The 21,229-nt window shown below is 39.8% G+C and overlaps 2 protein-coding genes across 5 annotated transcripts in view; both read left to right on the top strand.

Moving 5' to 3' along the window:
- The first annotated feature begins 517 nt into the window (after positions 1–517).
- LOC120569347 (high affinity cGMP-specific 3',5'-cyclic phosphodiesterase 9A) lies at positions 518–11,723 on the top strand. 2 transcript variants are annotated; one of them, XM_039817215.1, is made up of 14 exons: positions 518–657; positions 2,191–2,340; positions 2,440–2,491; positions 2,739–2,841; positions 3,673–3,815; positions 3,920–3,979; positions 6,519–6,696; positions 7,211–7,333; positions 9,140–9,232; positions 9,399–9,466; positions 9,574–9,700; positions 10,248–10,352; positions 10,584–10,730; positions 11,057–11,723. In XM_039817215.1, exons 1-14 carry the CDS (start codon positions 561–563, stop codon positions 11,258–11,260), a joined length of 1,650 nt encoding a protein of 549 aa, XP_039673149.1. In that variant the 5' UTR covers positions 518–560; the 3' UTR covers positions 11,261–11,723. The 2 variants fall into 2 exon arrangements, with proteins under 2 accessions (XP_039673149.1, XP_039673150.1); XM_039817216.1 differs by having other exon boundaries at positions 2,191–2,352; positions 9,574–9,676.
- A 2,416-nt stretch (positions 11,724–14,139) lies between these two features.
- The window catches only part of LOC120570411 (glycerol kinase-like), a 28,985-nt gene continuing 21,895 nt past the window's right edge, over positions 14,140–21,229 (top strand). For 2 of the 3 annotated variants that reach the window (XM_039818741.1, XM_039818739.1), the window contains exons 1-5: positions 16,614–16,739; positions 16,913–16,986; positions 18,747–18,853; positions 19,006–19,083; positions 20,972–21,051. In XM_039818741.1, coding sequence (XP_039674675.1) covers positions 16,662–16,739; positions 16,913–16,986; positions 18,747–18,853; positions 19,006–19,083; positions 20,972–21,051 — 417 coding nt within the window. In that variant the 5' untranslated portion in view covers positions 16,614–16,661. Of the gene's footprint in view, positions 14,335–16,613; positions 16,740–16,912; positions 16,987–18,746; positions 18,854–19,005; positions 19,084–20,971; positions 21,052–21,229 lie in introns of those variants that run through there. The other variant, XM_039818740.1, reaches the window with a different exon arrangement.

Raw genomic sequence — 21,229 nt, 5'->3', positions numbered from 1 at the left:
ATACCCACTACAATACATTAGACTACACCGCTGCTACGTATGTTTATCAAACTCTAAGATAGATTAATTCTGACGTATTATATTCCAATTATAAAATATGATTTCATAAGTATGACTTATTATTTATGTGCATATAACATATTTGCACAATGCACACATCATGCATATGCCCTAAGGTATTGTAATACATAACATGTATACAGCCTTTGAATTTCATTTCTTAATTTCTTATTTATTTAATTTCATTAGTTCTTTAAATGGCGGTAGTTATCTTATTGTGTTCTTATTATTGAAAATGACATATCACATAATTATTAGAAGATGAGACACGTTTTTTCCTGCTGTGTTTTTCACCATCTTCATGACTTATTATAAAAAAACGGAATTAAATAATCCAACTGTTGTTTCAAAAATGTAACAATACAACAGGAGGAAAGGAAGGGAGGAGCAGAAGAGGAGGTGGAGAGAATAAAACCAAGGGGGTGGAGTGTTAAATAATGAGGCTAGACATACATTAGATACAGATCAGCAGAGCACACAGCAACATCAGTGGCCTCTGAATGCACGACATGGCAACAAAAATCATCTACTTCACAGTGAATGGAAGACCAGAACGGGCTGAGTTCCCAGTGGATTGCCCTGCGCAGGATGTTAAAGGTAGGAGCAGATAATAATGTGACTATTTAAAGTTCACTTATTTATATTAGAAAATAATATTAAGGTGTGTGTTGGACTGCATACACATACACACACATGTACAATTATAGTGTTTGAAAAATTGTCTGCATGAGTAACATGATCCATTTTCTTGCACACTTACCAAACTTCTCCCATGTTTACCATGATTTTACACTTATTGAAATAAGGTAAAGAGAATGTAAATTCATGATTTGTTAGTGTGAGTTGCTTTTACCAAAGACAGACAAATGTTCCAACAGCTTCTTTTGTAAACCAAACAAGAAAAAAACCTTGATTAGATCAGCCATGAAGCAGATGAAAGAATTGTATGTGTGTTATGGAGGTCAGAATCAGAATCAGAATCAGAAAAGCTTTATTGCCAAGTATGTTTACACACACAAGGGATGTGTCGTGGTATCGTAGGTGCAAGTCACATTAAAACATTAAAGCAACATGCACAAACACACCGAGGTTGTCTGAGCTACAGACGATGCAGCTGCCACTGACATCTCCTCACTTGTTACATAGGTTACAGGCCTTGTCTAGCATTGGCCTCACAAGTTCTACATGTTATATCTGTATGTTATAATATTAATGAGCATCAGGGTTTTTTTTAGCATTAGTTGTATTTTGTAGTTAAAAAAATTGAATCAGAATCAGAAATCAGAAAAGGTTTTATTGGAATTTCCCTTGGTGAGGTGAGGTGAGAAGAGGTGCATACATAAACAAACAAACAAACACGAATATGAAATTGATTGGAGTAACTAACTGTAGAGTCTGTGTGCCTCTGTGTCAGTCTTATATAAAAGTAGTACCACGTTCAAACAAAGCAAGCACACTTTATAAAAAGCTCATAAGCAGTGACTAAATGCTTTTGTCATTTGCCAATGCTTATAGATCAGTTGTAAGCCATTATCATGAACAATATTTGGGTTGCCAAGCTATGGAAAAATCTCTTTGGTCTATATCTTTATCCTTTATATTTGGTATTTATGCAAATAAATGTATCGATATTGGTTTGAAAGAATCCGATCACGATTGGTCTGTGGTTTGTATCCATCTACTGGCTTGACCTCTGTGAGTAGAATCTGACAGCAGTGGCGAGCGCTCGGAGAACAAAGTGGTACGAAGCAGGGTTCAGTTCACAATGTTCTGAAGGTTTAATGAGACACACAAAGATATATACATTTTCTAACAATCGCTCCATTCCCTAGATGATGTGAGAGTATAGATAAGAAAGAGGCACCAGAGGAAGCGAGGACTGATTCAACGTGTTCACACAGATAAATCTTCAGAAAGAAAAACAGTGTCACAATTTATCATACAAATTTATGAGACCAATTAAAACAGATGAGAGAGGCTTTGTTCAGAGTTTTCACAGAATGAAATGTTACATATTCACTACAGATATAATATTGGTTATCCATTAATACTAAGTTGTTGAAAAAAATGGAAGTGTAAAATGATTTCTCAGGTCATAGTTTGAAATGAACAGTGAGCCGTTGTATGCAGATCTGTTCCGCGCTGCAGCCGAGGCAGGACCCCATGACATCCTGAAGCTGTACAACCCCAGAGGCAACATCGTCAACATCTCCTTGAGTCTGGAGCCCAACAGCCCAAACTCCCGCTACAAGCTGGAGGTTGTGGCCGCCGACTGCAACAGTGAGCCGTTAGGTATCTGTAACTTTGCACCATGGGAATTGCAGTGCCCCGGTTTAGCAGAAAATGGTTGACGGTCTCCCTCTTCTCTTGTCATTTCAGGTGCGGAAATTGCTGGTGCGCTAGGATTTGACCTCTTCTCCATGGAGAAAAGGTAGGCATGCTGGGAAATAAGAAATCAAGACATACTTAACACTATTCTTGAGTAAATATATGATTCATATTCTGTATAATGTGAAAAAGTCAATAAAACAAATGAGTTTTTGTGAAGAGTCAGAGTTTGGGCATCTGGGTGCATTCAATGCAAGATAGGCAGGACTTTGAGACTTTGAACAACATAGATCAAAGATATCTGAATGTGTAATGATTTAACACATCTCACTGATGGTGTGTGATCTCAGGCTGCAGGGCCTGGAGAAGAAAATCCTGATGGAGGCCAGTGAGACTCCTGCAGTAGTGTATGAGATGAAGAAACAGGTGGATTCATTCCGGGAGAAACTAGAGGTATGGACAAAGTACTCTGTGGCTTTAAAGCTACTCTGGAAATCTGGGGAGATAGCATGGTAGCTTTTTCTGTTTTATAAGAAGAAGAAACTATATTATTCGTCACATACAATCATACAGTACAATGTAGTGAAATTCAATCTCTGCATTTAACCCATTCTGTGGACAGCCACATACAGCGTATGGGGAGGAACTTGGGGTTCAGTATCTTGCTCAAGGATACTTTGACATGTGGCCGAAGGAGCCTGGGATCGAACGATCTTGTGGTTGAGGGCCTACCCGCTCTACCTCTGATCCACAGCCACCAGTATGCTAATACAACGGCATAATCATCTGCATAGGGAGGTTTTTAATCCTCATCAGAAAAAGAAACATTACTGATCTGGAGGCAACAGTCAGAAAAAGGTGTTTGTTTCATATAAAGTGGGATGTTATTATCACAAAAGCCTTTTTGTGCATTAGCATACTTGAGTTGCCTTGTATTTTAAAAGTTGCACTCAATATATTTTGTATGAATGATGAATTAAATGACTATGTGTAATGTGAAAGGGGTTGCTCATAGTAATTACCCCGGAGAGAATTATCACCTGACTCCTCAGTTCCCTCAGCTCTGCGGAGCTTTTTACTCTATTACTTTGGTTTGCTGCATGGGCTAAAAACTCTGCTCATCAACCTTGTTTCCAGCATTAGCAGCCAGCTGTTTTCAGATCATTTGTAATCCCTGGCCTATTTGTTGAAGGGCCAGTGGGGATTTGATGTGATGAAGGATGTGTTGCTTGCTCTAACCTCCAGCTCTATGCTGATTGGATTAAATCCCCGATACCTTTTCAGAGTGTGGAGCATCTGAGCTGGCTGGGGTTGTTTAAAGACCTGTCAGATGGAACACACAAGCCCTCCCCGTTCTACCACAAGAGAACCCTGCATAAAACCAGGAAGGAGTGTGAGCACGTACGGGAAAAGTTTCTTCAAATGAGGCACGTTCACATGCAAAACTCACTGAAAACTACTGCCATCCATACAGTATATTATATGTTTTAATATCTAGTTATCATTAATGCTTATGTTGTAACCTTTGCAGCTCCCTGCAGGTGTCGGAAGAAGTGAGACAGTTCTTAAAGACCCCAACCTTTGATAACTGGTAAGTTAAATGTAGTCTATATCCACAACGTTCCACTCCAAGGATTGTTCCGTTGCCAAGGAAATTCCGCTGGATGTCCTTCTTTTCGGCTGGATGTCTGTTACCTTCCTCTTTCATTGTATTGGTGTTCTAACCTCCGGTGGATTCATGAGGACTATGGTTAACTGCTCCTCAGATCTCTGCAGGGTAAATCCAGACAGCTAGCTAGACTATCTGTCCAATCGGAGTTTTCTGTTGAACAACTAAAACTACTTTTGAACATACACATGTTCCACCAAAACAAGTTCCTTCCCGAGCCTATTTTGCAGAGACATTGTGTTCGACCAAGACAATTATGATTACAGAAATGTCAATATTCAGGAATGTTGTGTGGACTAGCCAGACCTTCCTCCGCAGCTGTGCAGGAAGGTCTGACTATGCGAGACCAGTTTCAATGTGACCAGTATGAATCTGGAGATGGTCTAATGCAGTGGTTCGCAGGCCGCAACCCCTGGTGGTCCGCGAGTAGATTTGGTAGATATCATGTTTTTAATTTAAAATTCAAAACAGTGTTTTTCAAGCTGTCTGCCAGCAACTCCAAGGCCTACTAGTGAGGTGCATGGATGTGATGTTTTCAATATTAAATAAACTCATACAGTATATCAATTCAAACATTATTTGAATTGGTTGTTTTGCTGTGTTGTCAGACTTCAGCCATGAAGCCCACCATTTTCCAACAATGTCTCCAATTTATGTCACAAATGATTAGTGTGACATGTGAAGGAAATACGGAGGAATACAGTTTATGGTTACTGTCAACTGACAAGATGGTTCCATAGCTTAAGACAGACATTGCTTGCCTGATGTCTCAGCATAAGCAGCACCATTCTTCCTTATTAAGGCAACAGAGACGAGTGAGTAAGCTATATCTAAAAACTGTCATAATATACTGCTGAAGTAGGATTCTTACTGTTTTTACAGATATTTTGGCAGGTAGGTGGTCTGTGAGTTTTTCTTTTATTGGGTTTTATTGGGTTGTACTGTACTAATGTCCCCTGCAGCATCAGTTGTTCTGGGTGTCTTTGTGCCTGTGTCATCATCACCAACAGACAACCTGTTTCCTCAGAGTACAGACAGTGAGCCAGGCGGTCGGCTAATGACAGTCTTGCCCAACGAGCACCTCTCATGCTCTTGTGAAGAGGATGGAAGACAACACCCTTTTCTTCTGATCGACACACTCATCTCAATATGAATAGGCCTGCCAAGGGCTCACAAATCAAAACGGTCTTCATAACCGGGCTTAATCAACAAACCATGTTTTGAAGTGAGCTCCATGGAGAGGAAGCGCGTGCTGCATTCAGTGGTCATCTTTTCATTTGTAAAAAAGGCTTTTATAGCACATCCGCAGTGACGGTGGTGGATAAATATGTAATTATGCAGGTTACAGAATGAGAAGTGAAGCTTGGGGTGCCACATAATCATAATAAATTACTGGACTCCTTTAAACCATAATAAAACATGCTTTTCTTTGCTTATGTGCGTATAGATGTATTATAAAGGATAAGGGTAACCAAAACTAACAACGTTTTAGTCTATTTTTCACTAAAGCCATTCATACTGAACATATACAACTTTAAAAAATATATAATTTTTTAAAGGCTCAGCATTTTCCTAAAACAGCTGGGTATTGTAGTATTTAGCAAATGTTACTCAAACAGAAGTGAATAGCGTATTTTTAGGGGAATATTTTCAGCGATGGATTCATACACGTTTGTGGTTAGTTTTTTTCCCACAGTAGAACAGTGAAAGTGGGAGTTAGAATATACCGGAGTGTATGTGTGTGTTCATGGTAATAAAGAAGCTCATCACATGTTTTTAGTAGTTTTTGGACAACAACATAGCTCCATGGCACAGAGGAAGAAGATATGTCAGGCTTTGGATACACAAGATTTGTTTGTAGATAAAGATATTGCCAGCCTTGTCCATTAAATGACAACTTTTGTTTATATATATTTGCATATATGCTATATACTAGAAAGCTACAAAGGTGAGATTTATGCTTTATTGAAAGTTGTTTTTAAAACGCCCAACCTCTACAGGACCTTTATGGGAGACATGATGTATATACAGTGTATACGCACACACACACACACACATACACATACACACACACACACACACACACACACACACACACACCGTTTAATGCTAAAAGAGAGGATTTTGGTGAGGTTGGTCTGGAAGCCCTTTGCTAATTGACTATGGCATCACTATGCTGTTGAGACAGAATCAATAATAAGACAAAATATCAATTTGACCATTTTCTTAGGTGAGACACCTTCATTAACCCATTTGTTTTGTTATAGTTTTTTTTTTACGTCATCAGCATTACAGTAATATCAGTAATATTTGTAGATTTGTAGTTTTAGGTCCAAAAGAAAGACACTCAAAATGCCCTCACATGGTGTTGTGTATTTTGTGTGTGTGTGTGTGTGTGTGTGTGTGTGTGTGTGTGTGTGTGTGTGTGTGTGTGTGTGTGTGTGTGTGTGTGTGTGTGTAGGCAGTGGGAGGACGCAGAGATCATGGTGCTCTTGCAGGTAATGTACACAGATTTAGATTTCATAGCGGCCTTCAACATTGAGCCTGAAGTACTGCAACAGTTCCTGTTTGAGGTCTATCGAAGATACAACAACATCCCTTTCCACAACTTCAAGCACTGCTTCTGTGTTACCCAGATGGTGAGTGTGTGTGTGTGGAGTGTGTGTGTGTGTTGGAGTGACGGTTTATCAGGGCAAATCATGGACAGCCAAATTTTGCTGTAATCATAAAACCGTGCACTTATGCTATAATTGTGACGGTTAATTGGTGAAGGACATCTGGCTCTCAGGGTGGCGAGAGGACTCAAATCACTGCTCTAAAACAACCTTTCTACGTACACGTTCCACCAAAACGAGTTCCTTCCCGAGACTAATTTGCAGAGGCACAGTTGCTACGTCTGGTGCTTACAGTAGCACTGCCCAAGACGATTGTGATTGGTTTAAAGAAATGCCAATAAACCAGAGCATGTTTTTCCCCCATCCCGGAATGCTGTGTGGACTAGCCAGACCTTCCTCCGCAGCGCTGTGGAGGAAGGTCTGGTAATGCGAGACTAATCATTTTCATTATAGTAGATGTCGGCCTTCTTTATTCCACATTATCTACATCACAACATCTCCATTTCCTGTTCTATAATTCTTCTTTATCTCTGAGCAGATGTATGGTTTGATCTGGCTGACTGACCTGAAGAGTAAGATGGACAGCATCGACCTGCTGATCATGCTCACCTCTGCAGTCTGCCACGACCTCGACCACACAGGATACAACAATGCCTATCAGGTATATGGAATCCCCTCTTTGTGCACCTGCAGACAATGATTCCTTGGTGAGCCACGACCGAAGCTGTCATTCTGGAAGATACACACTGCTGAAGCCTCATACTAACTTCAGCTGAATGCCTCAAATGCCTTTTTACACAGAAGTTTGTGGGTTTTGTGCCATCTCTTACATTGCAATTGCTTTAAAGGGGACATTTTGTGCTCATTTTCAGTTTCATGCTTTGTATTTTGGGTTTCTAATAGAACATGGTTACATGCTTTAATGTTTAAAAAAATATCATCTTTTTTTCATACTGTCTATATGAATATACCTGTATTCACCCTCTGTCTGAAACGCTCCACACACCACACACCAACTCGATTATCGGCCGAGGTTAGTGACTCGAGTCTGTTCTGTGTGTTCCATACCGTCGTCATTTAGGAGGATTTGACTTGTTGAATCGGCCAGTGGGCAGTTGGACTCAATGACCAATCTGATTGGTGGAGTGCTAACCCGGAAATGACGAGCGGGATGAGCCTGACGAACGCCTCTCAAAATCTGACGAAAATCTTTTAAACTGACCTTTGTCGATCTGAAATGAAGACAGATTCAGCAACTGCACGGCCTATTTCTCGCTTGAAATGTTTTCAGAAACACGTTTCGGTGAACTATTTTCATAAAATACGAGATTGTATTCCGAATGAGCCACCATTATGATCTGGCTTTGAAATTCGGGAGAAGCCAGACCCACATTACGCGTTCGTCCAATCAGCTGCCGGTTTTCATTTTTTGAGTGAAAATACAGATTAGCGGCGCCTGCTGTTATGGAGACGTATTACGTCTCACGCACAGAACGTACGCTCGAGTCGGTGTCGCTTCGGTGTGTTCCGAGGCACTTTTTGGACCAACTCGGGGAGGGCAGTCAGTCCGACTGCCTTTTCTGCCGACGGTCGGCCGTTGGGGTGGTGTGTCAGAGCCTTAAGACTCTCTCCTGAAATAGCCCAGTCTTCTCTGATTGGTCAGTGTTTCAGTGTCAGTGTCTTCCACATCTGCGCTCTCTGCACCGTCAATGCAGCCAGGGAATGACTGTAACGGCACTGTAGCGTCACTTTCTACCTATATATAGTATAGTTGTGCCATCACAAACGTACGGAAGTCCTGAAGGCTCGTTTAAAGACACAGTTTCTGAAAACAGGCTGTGAGTATTTATTTGTGGACTGAGCGTTTGGATACTATTACAATATCTATATAACACCTAGACCTGGTTTATAAATCATCTTTACAAAATGAGACCTTTAAGAAGGGATCTTTTCACTGCTAGCATAGGAACAATTACTCCGACAAATAACACTTTCATCGTATATATGGGCATGTGAGCATTGTATTAGATGAATAAAATAAATCTACTCCATAAATCTGGTTATCCAATCATTCTGACCCCTCAGTAGAGGGGGACTTTTTACAGTGGAAACTCTAGTAGTTTTGGTGATTTTACTGCAATTCCTTGTTACTTATCAGCAACATAAATGGCGATACTAATACATTTGTGATAGCTTAAATTGTCCAGTTATAGCGACTAAAATATAATGATACTTGTTTAGCTTACATACAGCATCTGACACCAGCACATGATATACCCTCACAGTGTTTACAGTCTGTTGTATTTGACCTTTTTGCTGCTCAATCCTATTTTCCAACAGCATATTATATTATTAATCTCATTTTAATTTAAAAACACTTACTCAAGTTGCATAAAAAAAACGTGGAATTTGAATCCAGTATTCTGTCCCTTGCTTCAGCATCCCCTAATGTCTGACCATCTTTCAGATAAATGCTCGGACTGAACTTGCTCTCCGCTACAATGACATCTCTCCCCTGGAGAACCACCACTGTGCTGTAGCTTTTGAGATTCTGGAGAAGGTAAGGATGACAACCCGCTGTTTGTTTGAAACTTTTTGCCCAAGCTGCCATGAAATAATACATTTTAGTTTAAGGATTTGAATTAAAGAACAGGGGTTATCGTCATGAGATGGAGCTGTCATCGATGCAGTCAGTGACAATAAACAGAGGGTTTTCTGTTTTGTAGACAGAGAGCAACATCTTCAGAAATGTGTCCATGGATCAATACAAACGGATAAGGGAAGGGATCATCAAGTGAGATCATCTTTCTGATTCTCTTAGCTTCTTCATGCACATTTTTCTCAAGTTATTAGGAAATGATAGCACAACAGCATATGGTTTGTATTCTGTTGTAATTGCAGATGCATTCTGGCCACTGACATGACAAGGCACAATGAGATTCTCAACAAGTTCAAGTCCATCCTGCCAGCTTTTGACTTCAACAACAGGGACCACAGGGATGTGGTAAGAAGAGAGCAAAAGACAGTGGTGATTACCGCTTGTAATCTGTATATTCCTGAATTCTGGAATAATATGTTGTCACCAAACATATTTTGTTTTAATGGAAGGTCTGCGGAAGCAGATATTCCATGGATTTTAAAAAAATTTAGAAAAATGTAACTAAAACTCAGAATGCTAACACTTCTCCACCCCAAGTAGACATTCAGCTAAATTCAGCAGATTTTCAGTCTGCTGAATTCTGTCAAAAAACGCCGGTCGGACTGACTGCTAGTTTGGGTGGTTTCATTTTCTTTAGCCTGTGACCCAACAGGTAAATTAGCTCTCCAAGCTAACATTAGTGAACGTGTTGACAAATTAAAGCATCAAATATGTGTTTTAGATGAAGGAGATGAGAGTAGATCCAGTTGTTCCTCATCCCTGTTTTAGCACCGTTAAATTGTATGTATGGGACGCAGGAGTTTTATACCTAGAAGTTATTGTAAACAAACATAGTGATTGGGTCTATACCTTTGTCTTCCTCTCAAAATGAATGTGTAGCTGTCTACCATCTGATTTTTCCCTGCTGTGTATGCAGCTGATGATGATTCTGATCAAAGTGAGCGACATATCCAATGAGGCGCGGCCCATGGAGGTGGCTGAGCCCTGGTTGGACTGTCTTCTGCAGGAATTCTACAACCAGGTAACTGATGTTCATAATGTGGCAACAATAGATAGATAGATAGATAGATAGATAAATATTATAGAGGATTGTCCGACCTTTTTGGTCAACTAAATGTATTTTATTCTACTAATTCAAAACTTTATGACACCCAGCCTGAATTATGGGCAAGTCACAAGTTACACAATCCAGCACTGCTAAATGTAATTAATATAGCTATTAATTCCAACTGTGTTGTCTGTCTGACCTCAGAGTGATGTGGAAAAGTTGGAGGGTCTTCCAGTCACCCCCTTCATGGATCGGGACAAAGTAACCAAGCCGTCATCCCAAACAGGCTTCATCAGATTTGTCCTTCTGCCTCTCTTCATCGAGCTGGCCAACCTTTTCCCCTGCCTGGAGGTCATTTATTTTAAAAGATTCACAAATGCCCAGTAAATGAACCTAACCCTAAGCAATAGGTGTCACGTTTTCAGGTAGTTACAGGTTTGAACCAAAAAGCAGAGGAGGAGACAAGGAGGCAATGATTTATTGACCAAAAATAAACTTCAATAAACTGCCTGATCATGTCTGCTAATACCCAAATGTAAATGAATGGGCTTATCTGTTGAAATGGATTTTGGTTTTGGACTTTTGTTTGTGCATTGAAATTATACTTGATATGTTGGTGAGTGGCTCTGGAAAGCTTTGGGTGGAATTTTATCATTTCTTCATTCTTCATTCTGCAGCAACACATCATCGACCCGGTACGGAAGGCTCTTGATTACTACACAGAGATGGAGAAAGCACTAGAGAGGGAGAAACAGAACCGGGCTCAGAGTGAGAATGCAGCCAAGAGTAAGGAGACGACTGTAGGCCCACAGAGCCCAGCTGACAGCCACACAGACGCTGGACATGAAGCCTCACAACCAGATGCACAGTCAACTGTTTGAACAACTGCTGGACAGTGCCTATCTTAGGCATCCTATCTCAAGATTGTATTATTTTAGATTGATTGAAATGTATTTGAACCATCTACATTTGTATGTTTTACTTTTTGCTTAATGGGCTAAGCACATTAACATACTGTATGCTGTTCTAATCTGTTTTGTTTGTAGTTTTGGTGTATGCAGTATTTAATGTAATGTAGCTTTTACTTAATGAGTTCAATACAAATGATCAACAATAATATATTTTAAAATAGTATTTCCAAAGTACAGTACAGATTTGCCTAAATTATAATTTATGCCAAAACAAAATGTGACAAATGATTAATCATTGATGACCGTGAACATTTTTATTTAAGTATTGCGTTATTTCACTGTTGCCGAGGAAGTCCAGAAGAAATTGCATTTCTTATGAAATCTCTGGAGTTTTTTTGGTAGATGAAATAAACTGTATATTTTTTTAAACTGTCCAAATACTCCTCTGTGTTCCTTTAAATCATCCCTCGTTAACTAATTGAGAGGAGAGGTTACCAGCACATCACTCTCATCAGTCAGTCTTTACCACTCACTTCCCTAACTCATTTTCTTTTTAACACTAACATTGTCTCGTCCAAAAGCTGCACCTGAACTAGAAGTTGAACCCGCTCTGTGGTTCCATTTCATGCAGGATGTTGTGAGATGCCGTCTTAACTTCTGTTAAAAGGTCATTTTCATCAGACATGCTCCTACGGTGACAAATAGGCTTCCTCTGTGTTCCTTTAAAGCATCTCGTTAACTAATTGAGAGGAGAGGTTACCAGCACATCACTCTCATCAGTGAGTCTTTACCACTCCTCCAAAAGCTTCACCTGAACTAGAAGCTTCATCTGCCCTGTGGTTCCACAGTGAGCCCACAGTATGCCTATTGTGCCCAAATAAAGTAAAACAATGAACATTCCTCTTCCTCTGTGTTCCTTTAAAGCATCTTGTAAACTAGTTGAGAGGAGAGGTTACCAGCACATCACTCTCATCAGTGAGTCTTTACCACTCACTTCCCTAACTCATTTTCTTTTCAAACTCTCGGAAATAGTCCCATCCAAAAGCTACACCTGAACTAGAAGCTTTACCCGCTTCGTAGTTCCATTTCCTGCAGAATGCCATGAGATGCTGTCTTAATTTCCGTTATAAGGTCATATAGTAAACCTTGAGTTGAGGATATTTCATCAGATATATTCCGAAGGTGATGAATGGGCCACCAAAAAGAGAAATAAAAAAATTTAAATTGTCCAAATAGCCTTCCTCTGTGTTAAAGCATCCCTCCTTAACTAGTTAAGAGGAGAGGTTACCAGCACATCACTCTCATCAGTGAGTCTTTACCACTCACTTCCCTAACTTATTCTCTTTTTATTCTCTTATCACATTGTCTCGTCCAAAAGCTGCACCTGAACTAGAAGTTGAACCCGCTCTGTGTTTCCATTTCATGCAGGATGTTGTGAGATGCCGTCTTAACTTCTGTTAAAAGGTCATTTTCATCAGACATGTTCCTACAGTGACAAATAGGCTTCCTCTGTGTTCCTTTAAAGCATCTCGTTAACTAATTGAGAGGAGAGGTTACCAGCACATCACTCTCATCAGTGAGTCCAAACTCCCAAAAAGTAAACATGAAATAAATAATGAACAAAGAATTCTCAACAATTTCAAATCTTGAGCATTATAATAGGCCTAATATTATCTTTTGGGACTCATGCATCAAACTTTTTCTTTTCAAAAACATAAAACAAAACCATTTGTCTTCTCAAAGTCTTACCAAGGCAGGATAGATATTCCATTCAAGAACGTCTAGAAACATCATGAAGCTATGAAGTGGCTCGAAAATCGACCAATCAAACAACTTCAAATAAATCCCTGATTTCATTTAATCAATGCCTTGTTATTGATGTGAGTGAATAGCAATACATTACACACCACATTACCAGTGTAACATATGGACAGAAGCACCAACACATTATATTAAAGTTCCCCATATATATATATTATAAAGTGTATACTGAAGACAGCTTGAAGACTGAAGATGAAACATTGAGAACATTTAATTTAGTAGGCTTAGGAGAGAGTAGAGCACAATGTTAGTGGTGTAGTCTATGTGATACAAAGGTAGCTTATATGCAGTATACCCACTAAGAAAGCTCTAGTATTTCCATATACCCTCTTAAAAATGCCCAATGACACGTTACAACATACTTTCCATTATATTTTTGATATAGCCTATTTTGAATTGTCATCTGTGTTTTTCTTCGCATAGGCTAAATAAAGGTATTTCCACCGTAAATTGGTGAATAAAAGTTATTTGAATGCAGGAAATGAAGTCTTTGATGCTCAAAATAACCATGGGGGAGGACAGCCAGATGATATGCCCCCCTCCCCCAAAGCAGATTCTGGCCCATATATATAGGCCAATATATATACAGTACAGTATACCTACTACAATGCATTACACTACTCCACTGAGTAGCCATAAAGACAGTGGTGGACAAGAAAGGACATTCGTATGTAGTTTTTTAAGAACGACTGGACTTAAAAGACGTCTGGGAAATTGGGAGATTAAAACCTGAGGGAGGCAGTAATGCAACATCGTGGATGCCAACGGCTGGTAAAACCTAAAAGAAGAACATCGTCTGTGTTGTTGGGGTCGGGAGGTTGGTAGGATGGGGTGGTTGGGTGCAGAGCCATAGAGATATAAGATAGAGATATGTCTTTCTCTATCACTCTGGTTGGGTGGTTCCCTGCGACCTCGGAGAACGTGCCCCCAAACCTGATTGGACAGAGCGTGGCGACGCCTTTAGACAGACAGCCAATCAGTGCGTCAGCAGCGACCGGTGCCGGTGTACACCCATGGAACAGTGTTGTGGCCTGGCTCTTTTATATATGTCAATGGGCTGGCTGGTGTCAAACCACAACCTCGAGAAAACCACACTCGTGCTGTGCATCCCAGTAAAGCTCATATCAACCAGCCGGTAGTGTTAAACGTCTTGTTTTCAGTGTTTGATGATGGATCCGCTGGTTGCTGCTATAGACCAGGGCACGAGCTCGACGAGGTTTCTGGTGAGTGACGTGTAGAGTCGTAACATTAGCCTAATTAAATGTTTTCACACAGACCAAGTGGTCTCTATTAATGTAATGTCTGTGTTTAACTTTCCTTCGGCATTTACTGGACATAGCTATACATACATAATAACTAATAACGAAGACTTCGACTGAAAACAAACTTGTAGCAAGTGGACATATGATAACATAAGAATAAAGCTATTTTATTTTTCTTCAGGCTGCACCGGGCTGCACACGGCGAGGGGTAGCCTACGCTAACCCCCTCGATATGTGGTAACATTATTGTAGTTATGTATTAGCTAGCAGCGTTTGTGTTTATTCCTTAAACTACAAATACAACACATTTGCTGATGTGTTACTAATAGATGGAATTATATTGAAAATTAATTATAATCTTTTTCTTCGGGACCCCGTTACTCCCTCAAGGACCGCGTTCATGAACCCATTCAAAGCGAACTGACTCACTACACCAGTTTTGTTTAGTTCATGTTAACCAGCTAAGGGACTAACCTTTTAAATATCATCCCATTCATTCTCTGTGCCTGCGTGAATACTGCTGATACATTACTTTAAAAGTTGTCCTTGTGCCCCCACCAGATTTCTCCCAATTGTTGCTTTGTTGTCACCATTGAGCAAAATGAGTCTGGTTTAGGGATCCTTTGTGGATACAATTGGGCTTCCTGAAGTAGGTCAGCTGGAAGATTCTGACTCAGTTTGGAGCTCTGCCGAGATAGAAGTTCAGCATTGTGGTTAGATTTTCAAAGAATAGAGGTTTTTGATTTCTATGAAATCTGACAGCATTTTTTTAATTTAACTAACTGAGACCACAGGGAGTCTTCATTGTGTGTCTGATCCTGAATTCAGACCACTAGATTAAAAGCTGCTTTTACTTAATTGATTGACAGGTCTTTATTCGAGGACTAACACTAGAGAACAATTCAATCTATTATTATCTCAGACCCTGAGTTTTTTTTTTGAGTGTTTTGTGAGTAATGCAACTATAATCTGTTTAGCAATACACAAATGCATATATAGAGTTCCGATTTCAATACCAGTATCAGAAAAGCCTCTGATACTGCCTAAAATGCTAGTATCAGTATCGGCAGGTATGCAAGTCAATGCAGGATCCAATGCCACATAATTTAGCCATGAAAAAATTCTACTTTTAAGTATAATATATGTTCTTTTTCCGTTATGACTGTTATGAGTTTCAAACTAGATAGTAAAATACATTTTTGTTCATGTTTTTCAAAATGGTTTAACCTGAGCAGGCCATTCAAACAATGATAGCAATCATATCACGCCCTTACAGGGTTAGTAGTGTACAACTGTTAAAAAATAAATATTTTAAATTCACTGGTATCGGAACGGTACTCGGTATCAGCCGATACGCAAGTTCAGGTATCGAAATGGGTATGGGGAAGGAAAGAATATTATCAGAACATCTCTACATTTATGTGTTCAAAAGTTACAGAAGATTACAAACAGGTGCCATAACACTGCTCTGGATGTTTTTTCTTAATTAGTAACCAGTTCTTTCCAAAGGGCCTTGAACCCTGGCTGATTACTGATCTGTTGAGACTAGGTTAGGCACAGAAAAGGTAATTAAGACCAGAAGTTAAACTTTAAACCTGGCCGGTTGTTTGTGAGATTCATTGCAGAACCCAAATGACAATAAGTCATAACACATCTCTAGTCATAGATTATAATGATTAAGCCCTTGGCAAAGCTTTTTTCTGCAGTAGATAAGACTATTTATTCACCTTCCCTGACCTGTTTATACACAATAGTCTATGTAGTGTATAACATGTGTCATGTAAATGATCTTTGGCCTTTATTACTGGATGATTCAAGTTGATTTAACTAGTTTGCAATCTGCCTTCTAATCTGCAATCAAATCTGCCTTCTCTGCTAATACAGACAAACGGTTTGTTGGGGAAACTGTTCAGAATGAGGTCTCTTGAAAGTGAAAGCACTTTATTTAGAATTTTACAAAATGTAATTATTTCTTGGCTAACACCACAAACTAAATGCCACTTGGGCTGAGCATCAAAGCCTGACTACGATCTCATGGAAACTTTGAATTGATGATAACATTCTGGCTAAGATGATGCATGACTTGTATTCTGGGTCAACATTTTGGGGCCAAGAAGACAACCAAAATCATGGGGAACATAGTGTTAATTGAAATTGTTTGCATAAGTATTCAGTGGACACGATGTTGACAGATTTGTAGACTTTGAATACTTGTGCAATTTTTGACATCAGGGATCCTACTTTAACTGGCCCAGTCATAAGGTCTGTCCTGTTCAGATGGGGTGAGGATGTTCCTGTTTGCTGTCCAGCTGGCTGACTTCTACAGAATGTTACCTCTTTCATTTGAGTGTCAAAGGGTTCATCTGGTAGCCTACTTGTATTTGTGTCTGTCAAGGTTGCAGTGTGGTTAGAAATAGGACTGCAACTAACTGTTTTTTTTTTTTTTTTATTGTCTTACAGTTTTTTTTACAAGCACACCGGAACAGCCTTTTTGTTTTATTTCCATTCTTGGTCTCTAATGAATTCAGTTTCTCCACAGGTGTTCAACGCAAAAACAGCTGAACTGATGAGTCACCACCAAGTAGAGGTCAACCAGAGTTTCCCTAAGGAGGGGTGAGTTCTTTGAATTTCAATATTTTTTGTGTCACACAGTTCAGCCCCTAAAGACATCCAGTTTACTATTACGTATGACAAGTAAAAGCATCTCATCCTTACTTTTAAGAAACTAGAAATAGAAAATGCATGACATTTCTGCTTGAATGACAAAACGATTATTTGATTATCAAAATATTTTGCAAGTTAATATTCTGTCAATTGACAATCGATTAATCTTTGCTGCTCTGTCACAATGCTGGGCTGCCAAGAAACTCTTCAAACCAACATAACCATATTCTCATTGTACAACTGGTTGTACAAATAGTAAATACTGTGGATAGAGTCAGTATTTTAGCTATTTGTTGAACATCCTTTCTACAGAACGTCTTTGAGAATGGCAGAAAAGTAACTAATTTAATGTACAAAGAAATGAATGAGTTGCAGATTGTAACAACTGTGCCTACTTTTTCCCTTTTTGAATGCTTACTGGGTTACTGAGGCTACAATTTAACAGCATTTCAGACTAATCTCTTACTTCATTTGATGTGTACAAAATTGAGTCTAAGGTCCAGCTCTTATTTTATTGGATGCACAAAAGATGCCTTGGTTGATACATATTCAGATGTTATTGTTTACTCCATTTCAAATCTGGGTGATGAACACTAGGGCTGCAACTAACAAATATTTTCATAGTCAGTTAATCTGTAGATTATTTTCTCAATTAATCAATTAGTTGTTTGGTGAGTGGTATGTCAGAAAAGGGTGAAAAATGTCAATTTCAATGTTTTCAGAAGCCCATGATGACAACTCAAAGATATTCAGTTTACTGTCACAGGAGTAAAGAAACCAGAAAACATTCACATTTAAAAAGCTGTGATCAGAGAAATCTTGACCTTTTTTTTTTTTTTTATAAATAGAGACTCAAACGGATTAATCGATTCTGAAAGTAGTTGCCGATTAATTAAATGGTTGACAACTAATCGATGAATCTTTGCAGCTCTAATGAACACCCTGTACAAAGCAAACCTGTCCGGGACAGAAAACATTGTAGGCTGCGTAAATAATAGACACTTATAAATTAGGAACCTTACAATTTAATAAATTGAAATCTTTGCTCTATGTTTTGTAACAGAAACTATAGCTAAGTGTAATTCAGTATATCCTTGTCTCAATGCACATATCCTGAAGCTACCAGTGATCAGTTTGGGTTATGTTGTAAGGTTATATCAGCCAGAGGAGCAGCTGTTTACTTAAGTAATTCTCAGAAAGACCATCAACAGTTTCCTCTACATGGTGTATAGAGCTCAACAGTGTGTTTCCAAAAGTAAAAATCCCATTGATTTTCTCTGTAAGGATTTTGATTATCATTCATAATGTCTAAACCATCCGAGGTAGACTGACCTGGAGCTCTGAGGTTGTGAAACGAAGGTTTCTGCTCCTGTATAAGCTAGAAGTCCGTTTGAAATCAACCTTGTTTTAAGAAAAACGTGTTTTATTCACAATCTTATAGAGAAATACTGCACTGATTAGTGGAACTCGCAGTTTCCATGGAAATGTTTACCGCACACATGAACCCTGCGAACGGCTAGAGCGTTCAACCTGTAACCCCAAACCCACTAACACAGCATACAGCCTTTTTATAGGTAGCAACACCACACACAGCTACACTGTATGGTGATGATTTTGTTTATCTTTGTTCTTTGTATCTCTCTGGACACAAAACATACTGTACATGTGTTTGTGCACACATTTACATGCCTGTATTTGTGTTTGATCAGTTGGGTGGAGGAGGATCCCAAAGAGATAATGCAGTCTGTGTATGAGTGCATGGAGAGGACCTGTGAGAAACTCTGCCAGCTCAGCATCAACATCTCCAACATAAAAGGTGGGACACTGTTGTTGATAGCGAGGAGGTTAACCTCACCTACACCCGTAGCTGGATGAGAGAACGAAAGCAGACTGTTGACCACACCTCACAGAGAGGAATGGGTGGAAGAGGGAGTTATATTGGCATTTACGTTGTTGCTGTTTTCTTAGCGGTGGGGGTGACCAATCAGAGAGAGACGACCCTCGTTTGGGACAAAGAGACCGGAGAGCCACTCTACAACGCCATTGGTGAGTGCATTTTACATCTGAATGAACAAGTATCAATGCGAAAATATTTTTACACATAAATTCTCTAATGATTTCAAATTAAGGTCCTTTAGACACACTCTATAACAAAGTACTTCACATGGTTAACGTATATCAAAAGGGCAAGTTGTGTACAAATAGAAAGGTTTAAACTTCAATTAAACTGTATTTGTAGACAAACCGATCAAATTTAGACACAATTCAACCAGTGTCATTAAAAAGATTCCCTTTGCAACAACTTGTTCTAATTGAGAAAACAATGAGATTATGTCATCTGGGAAACAGCCCAGCACATGACTACTGTTACATCAGATCGTGGTGTCCTACGTCATGTCTGTCCCTGCCCCGCCACCCACCATCTCATGTGGCAGTGATTCAGTGTAGGAGCTGAGCACATGCAGTCCCCACCCACTCTAGGCATGTGTTCTGATACCAGCAGAGAGAAGCTTTCATTCTTCCCCCTACTAGGGCCTTTAGTTCAGCTTGACAGGCTACTTTATCTGCAAGCTGTTCAGAATGCCTCTTGGTTGCTGTTAAACATGTTTGGACCACAGGAACTTTCTCCTGGAACTAGGAACCTTCTGAGAAACTCTAAGGGCGTTTTCACATATACCTCGTTTGGTCCGGACTTTCGGACTTTTTAGTTTGATCCGAACCAAAATTAACGGTGTGAAACCTCCCCCGGACCACGGTCCGGATCAAAAGACCAAATTTTGGTCCGACAAAAAGAGGTGGTCTCGGTCCGGACCAAACTTAACCATGGTCCGGTTCGTTGATAGTGTGAAAGCATTTTTTGGATGGTTCGGACTTTCGGACCAAATACAGGAAGCTCTGGCAGGCTACAAGACCGGGGAAGCTCCTTTAAGGAATAGCTCGGTGCTTAGTGAGAGAGAGAGAGAGAGAGAGAGAGAGAGAGAGAGACGGTAAATGCGCTCAGAGCAGACAGCTGTCGGCTATCAGAGCAGAGAATACATCAGCAGTTTATTTGTTAAGTGGTAGGAAATGTACAGTGTAGGTTTCAGTTTGTCTCTGAATAAATGCTCCAGAAAGAAAGTTCCCGTGTCTTGCTTCTCTACATCACAAAACAAAAAGAGCCGCGGCAGTAGGGGAGAGCAGCGGTCAGTTGAATAGCCTAAACTCGGACCCAGAGAGAGGATACGAGAGGACGGGGAAGCCGTCAACAAACCAATCGATTAAGTATCTGGAGACGCAGCTCACGTATGTGATGACGGCAGGACGTAGGTTTGTCACGTAGAGATCTTTAGTGCGCTTGCAAAACTGCAGTGTGAAACCAAAACTTACCGGATCAAATGTAGACAATGTAACAAAAACATGAACCTTGGTATGGACCTTGGTTCGGACTTTCATGTGTGAAAACGCCCTAAATTAAGTTCTTGGGGCTTTAATTCTCCCCAGAAAAGTCCCTGATCAGGGGGTAGTACTTTCTGAAGGTTCAGGAACCTTTGGGGTTAAAAGTTATTTTCTGAACATAACCACTGGGTTATGTTCTGAAGCACAAATAAATAACCATCAACGACTCAACAGGTGTTTATGTGGAGACAGACGCTGTTATAGTTTCAGTCATTGTTTTATGGGGTCATAAGATAAAACTTTGGTCTGTTCACACAGAAAATGTTCTTGCATCGTCTGCTCCAACAATCAACCGTTAAAAAACACAAAAATAAAAAACATCACACACACGCACGCAGTGGAAGTAGCTGTGGAGGCCATGCTGAAATGGGGCTGTAGAAAGCCCTAAATGTCAGTATTCCTTTTTTTGTGATTGGCCTAAAGTCATACAGAAATTTTTGTCTAATCTAGATATTTTATGTTCCCATGCGTAAGCCGTTCTCCTCTGCTTTGTCTGTAGTTTGGCTGGACCTGCGCACACAGTCGACAGTGGAGAGTCTCATTAACAAAGCTCCGGGCCAAAACAAGAACCACCTCAAGGTGAGGGAGATGGACAAGAAATCCTTCATTTGTTTTTAGCTTTCAGATTTTAGATTCAGGCTTCATTGTTTGCAGTCAATATAATGTGATCAGGGTAAGCATGTATAGAAAACGTATATGTATGGCTGAATGGAATCCTTTGAGTCCAAATTACTAAAGGTCTTGTATATTCATACGG

This window comes from Perca fluviatilis, chromosome 12 (assembly GCF_010015445.1).
Source record: "Perca fluviatilis chromosome 12, GENO_Pfluv_1.0, whole genome shotgun sequence".
In the NCBI taxonomy this organism is placed as follows: Eukaryota; Metazoa; Chordata; class Actinopteri; order Perciformes; family Percidae; genus Perca; species Perca fluviatilis.
This window is presented reverse-complemented; position numbering and strand designations above follow the sequence as displayed.

What these genes read in the sequence shown, in the direction of transcription:
- LOC120569347 (XM_039817215.1), top strand. Translation starts at nt 561, where the DNA reads ATGCACGACATGGCAACAAAAATCATCTACTTCACAGTGAATGGAAGA. An exon ending in GATACAACAATGCCTATCAG is followed by an intron (nt 7,334 to 9,139) that starts GTATATGGAATC and finishes ACCATCTTTCAG; the next exon opens with ATAAATGCTCGGACTGAACT. An exon ending in ATAAGGGAAGGGATCATCAA is followed by an intron (nt 9,467 to 9,573) that starts GTGAGATCATCT and finishes TTGTAATTGCAG; the next exon opens with ATGCATTCTGGCCACTGACA.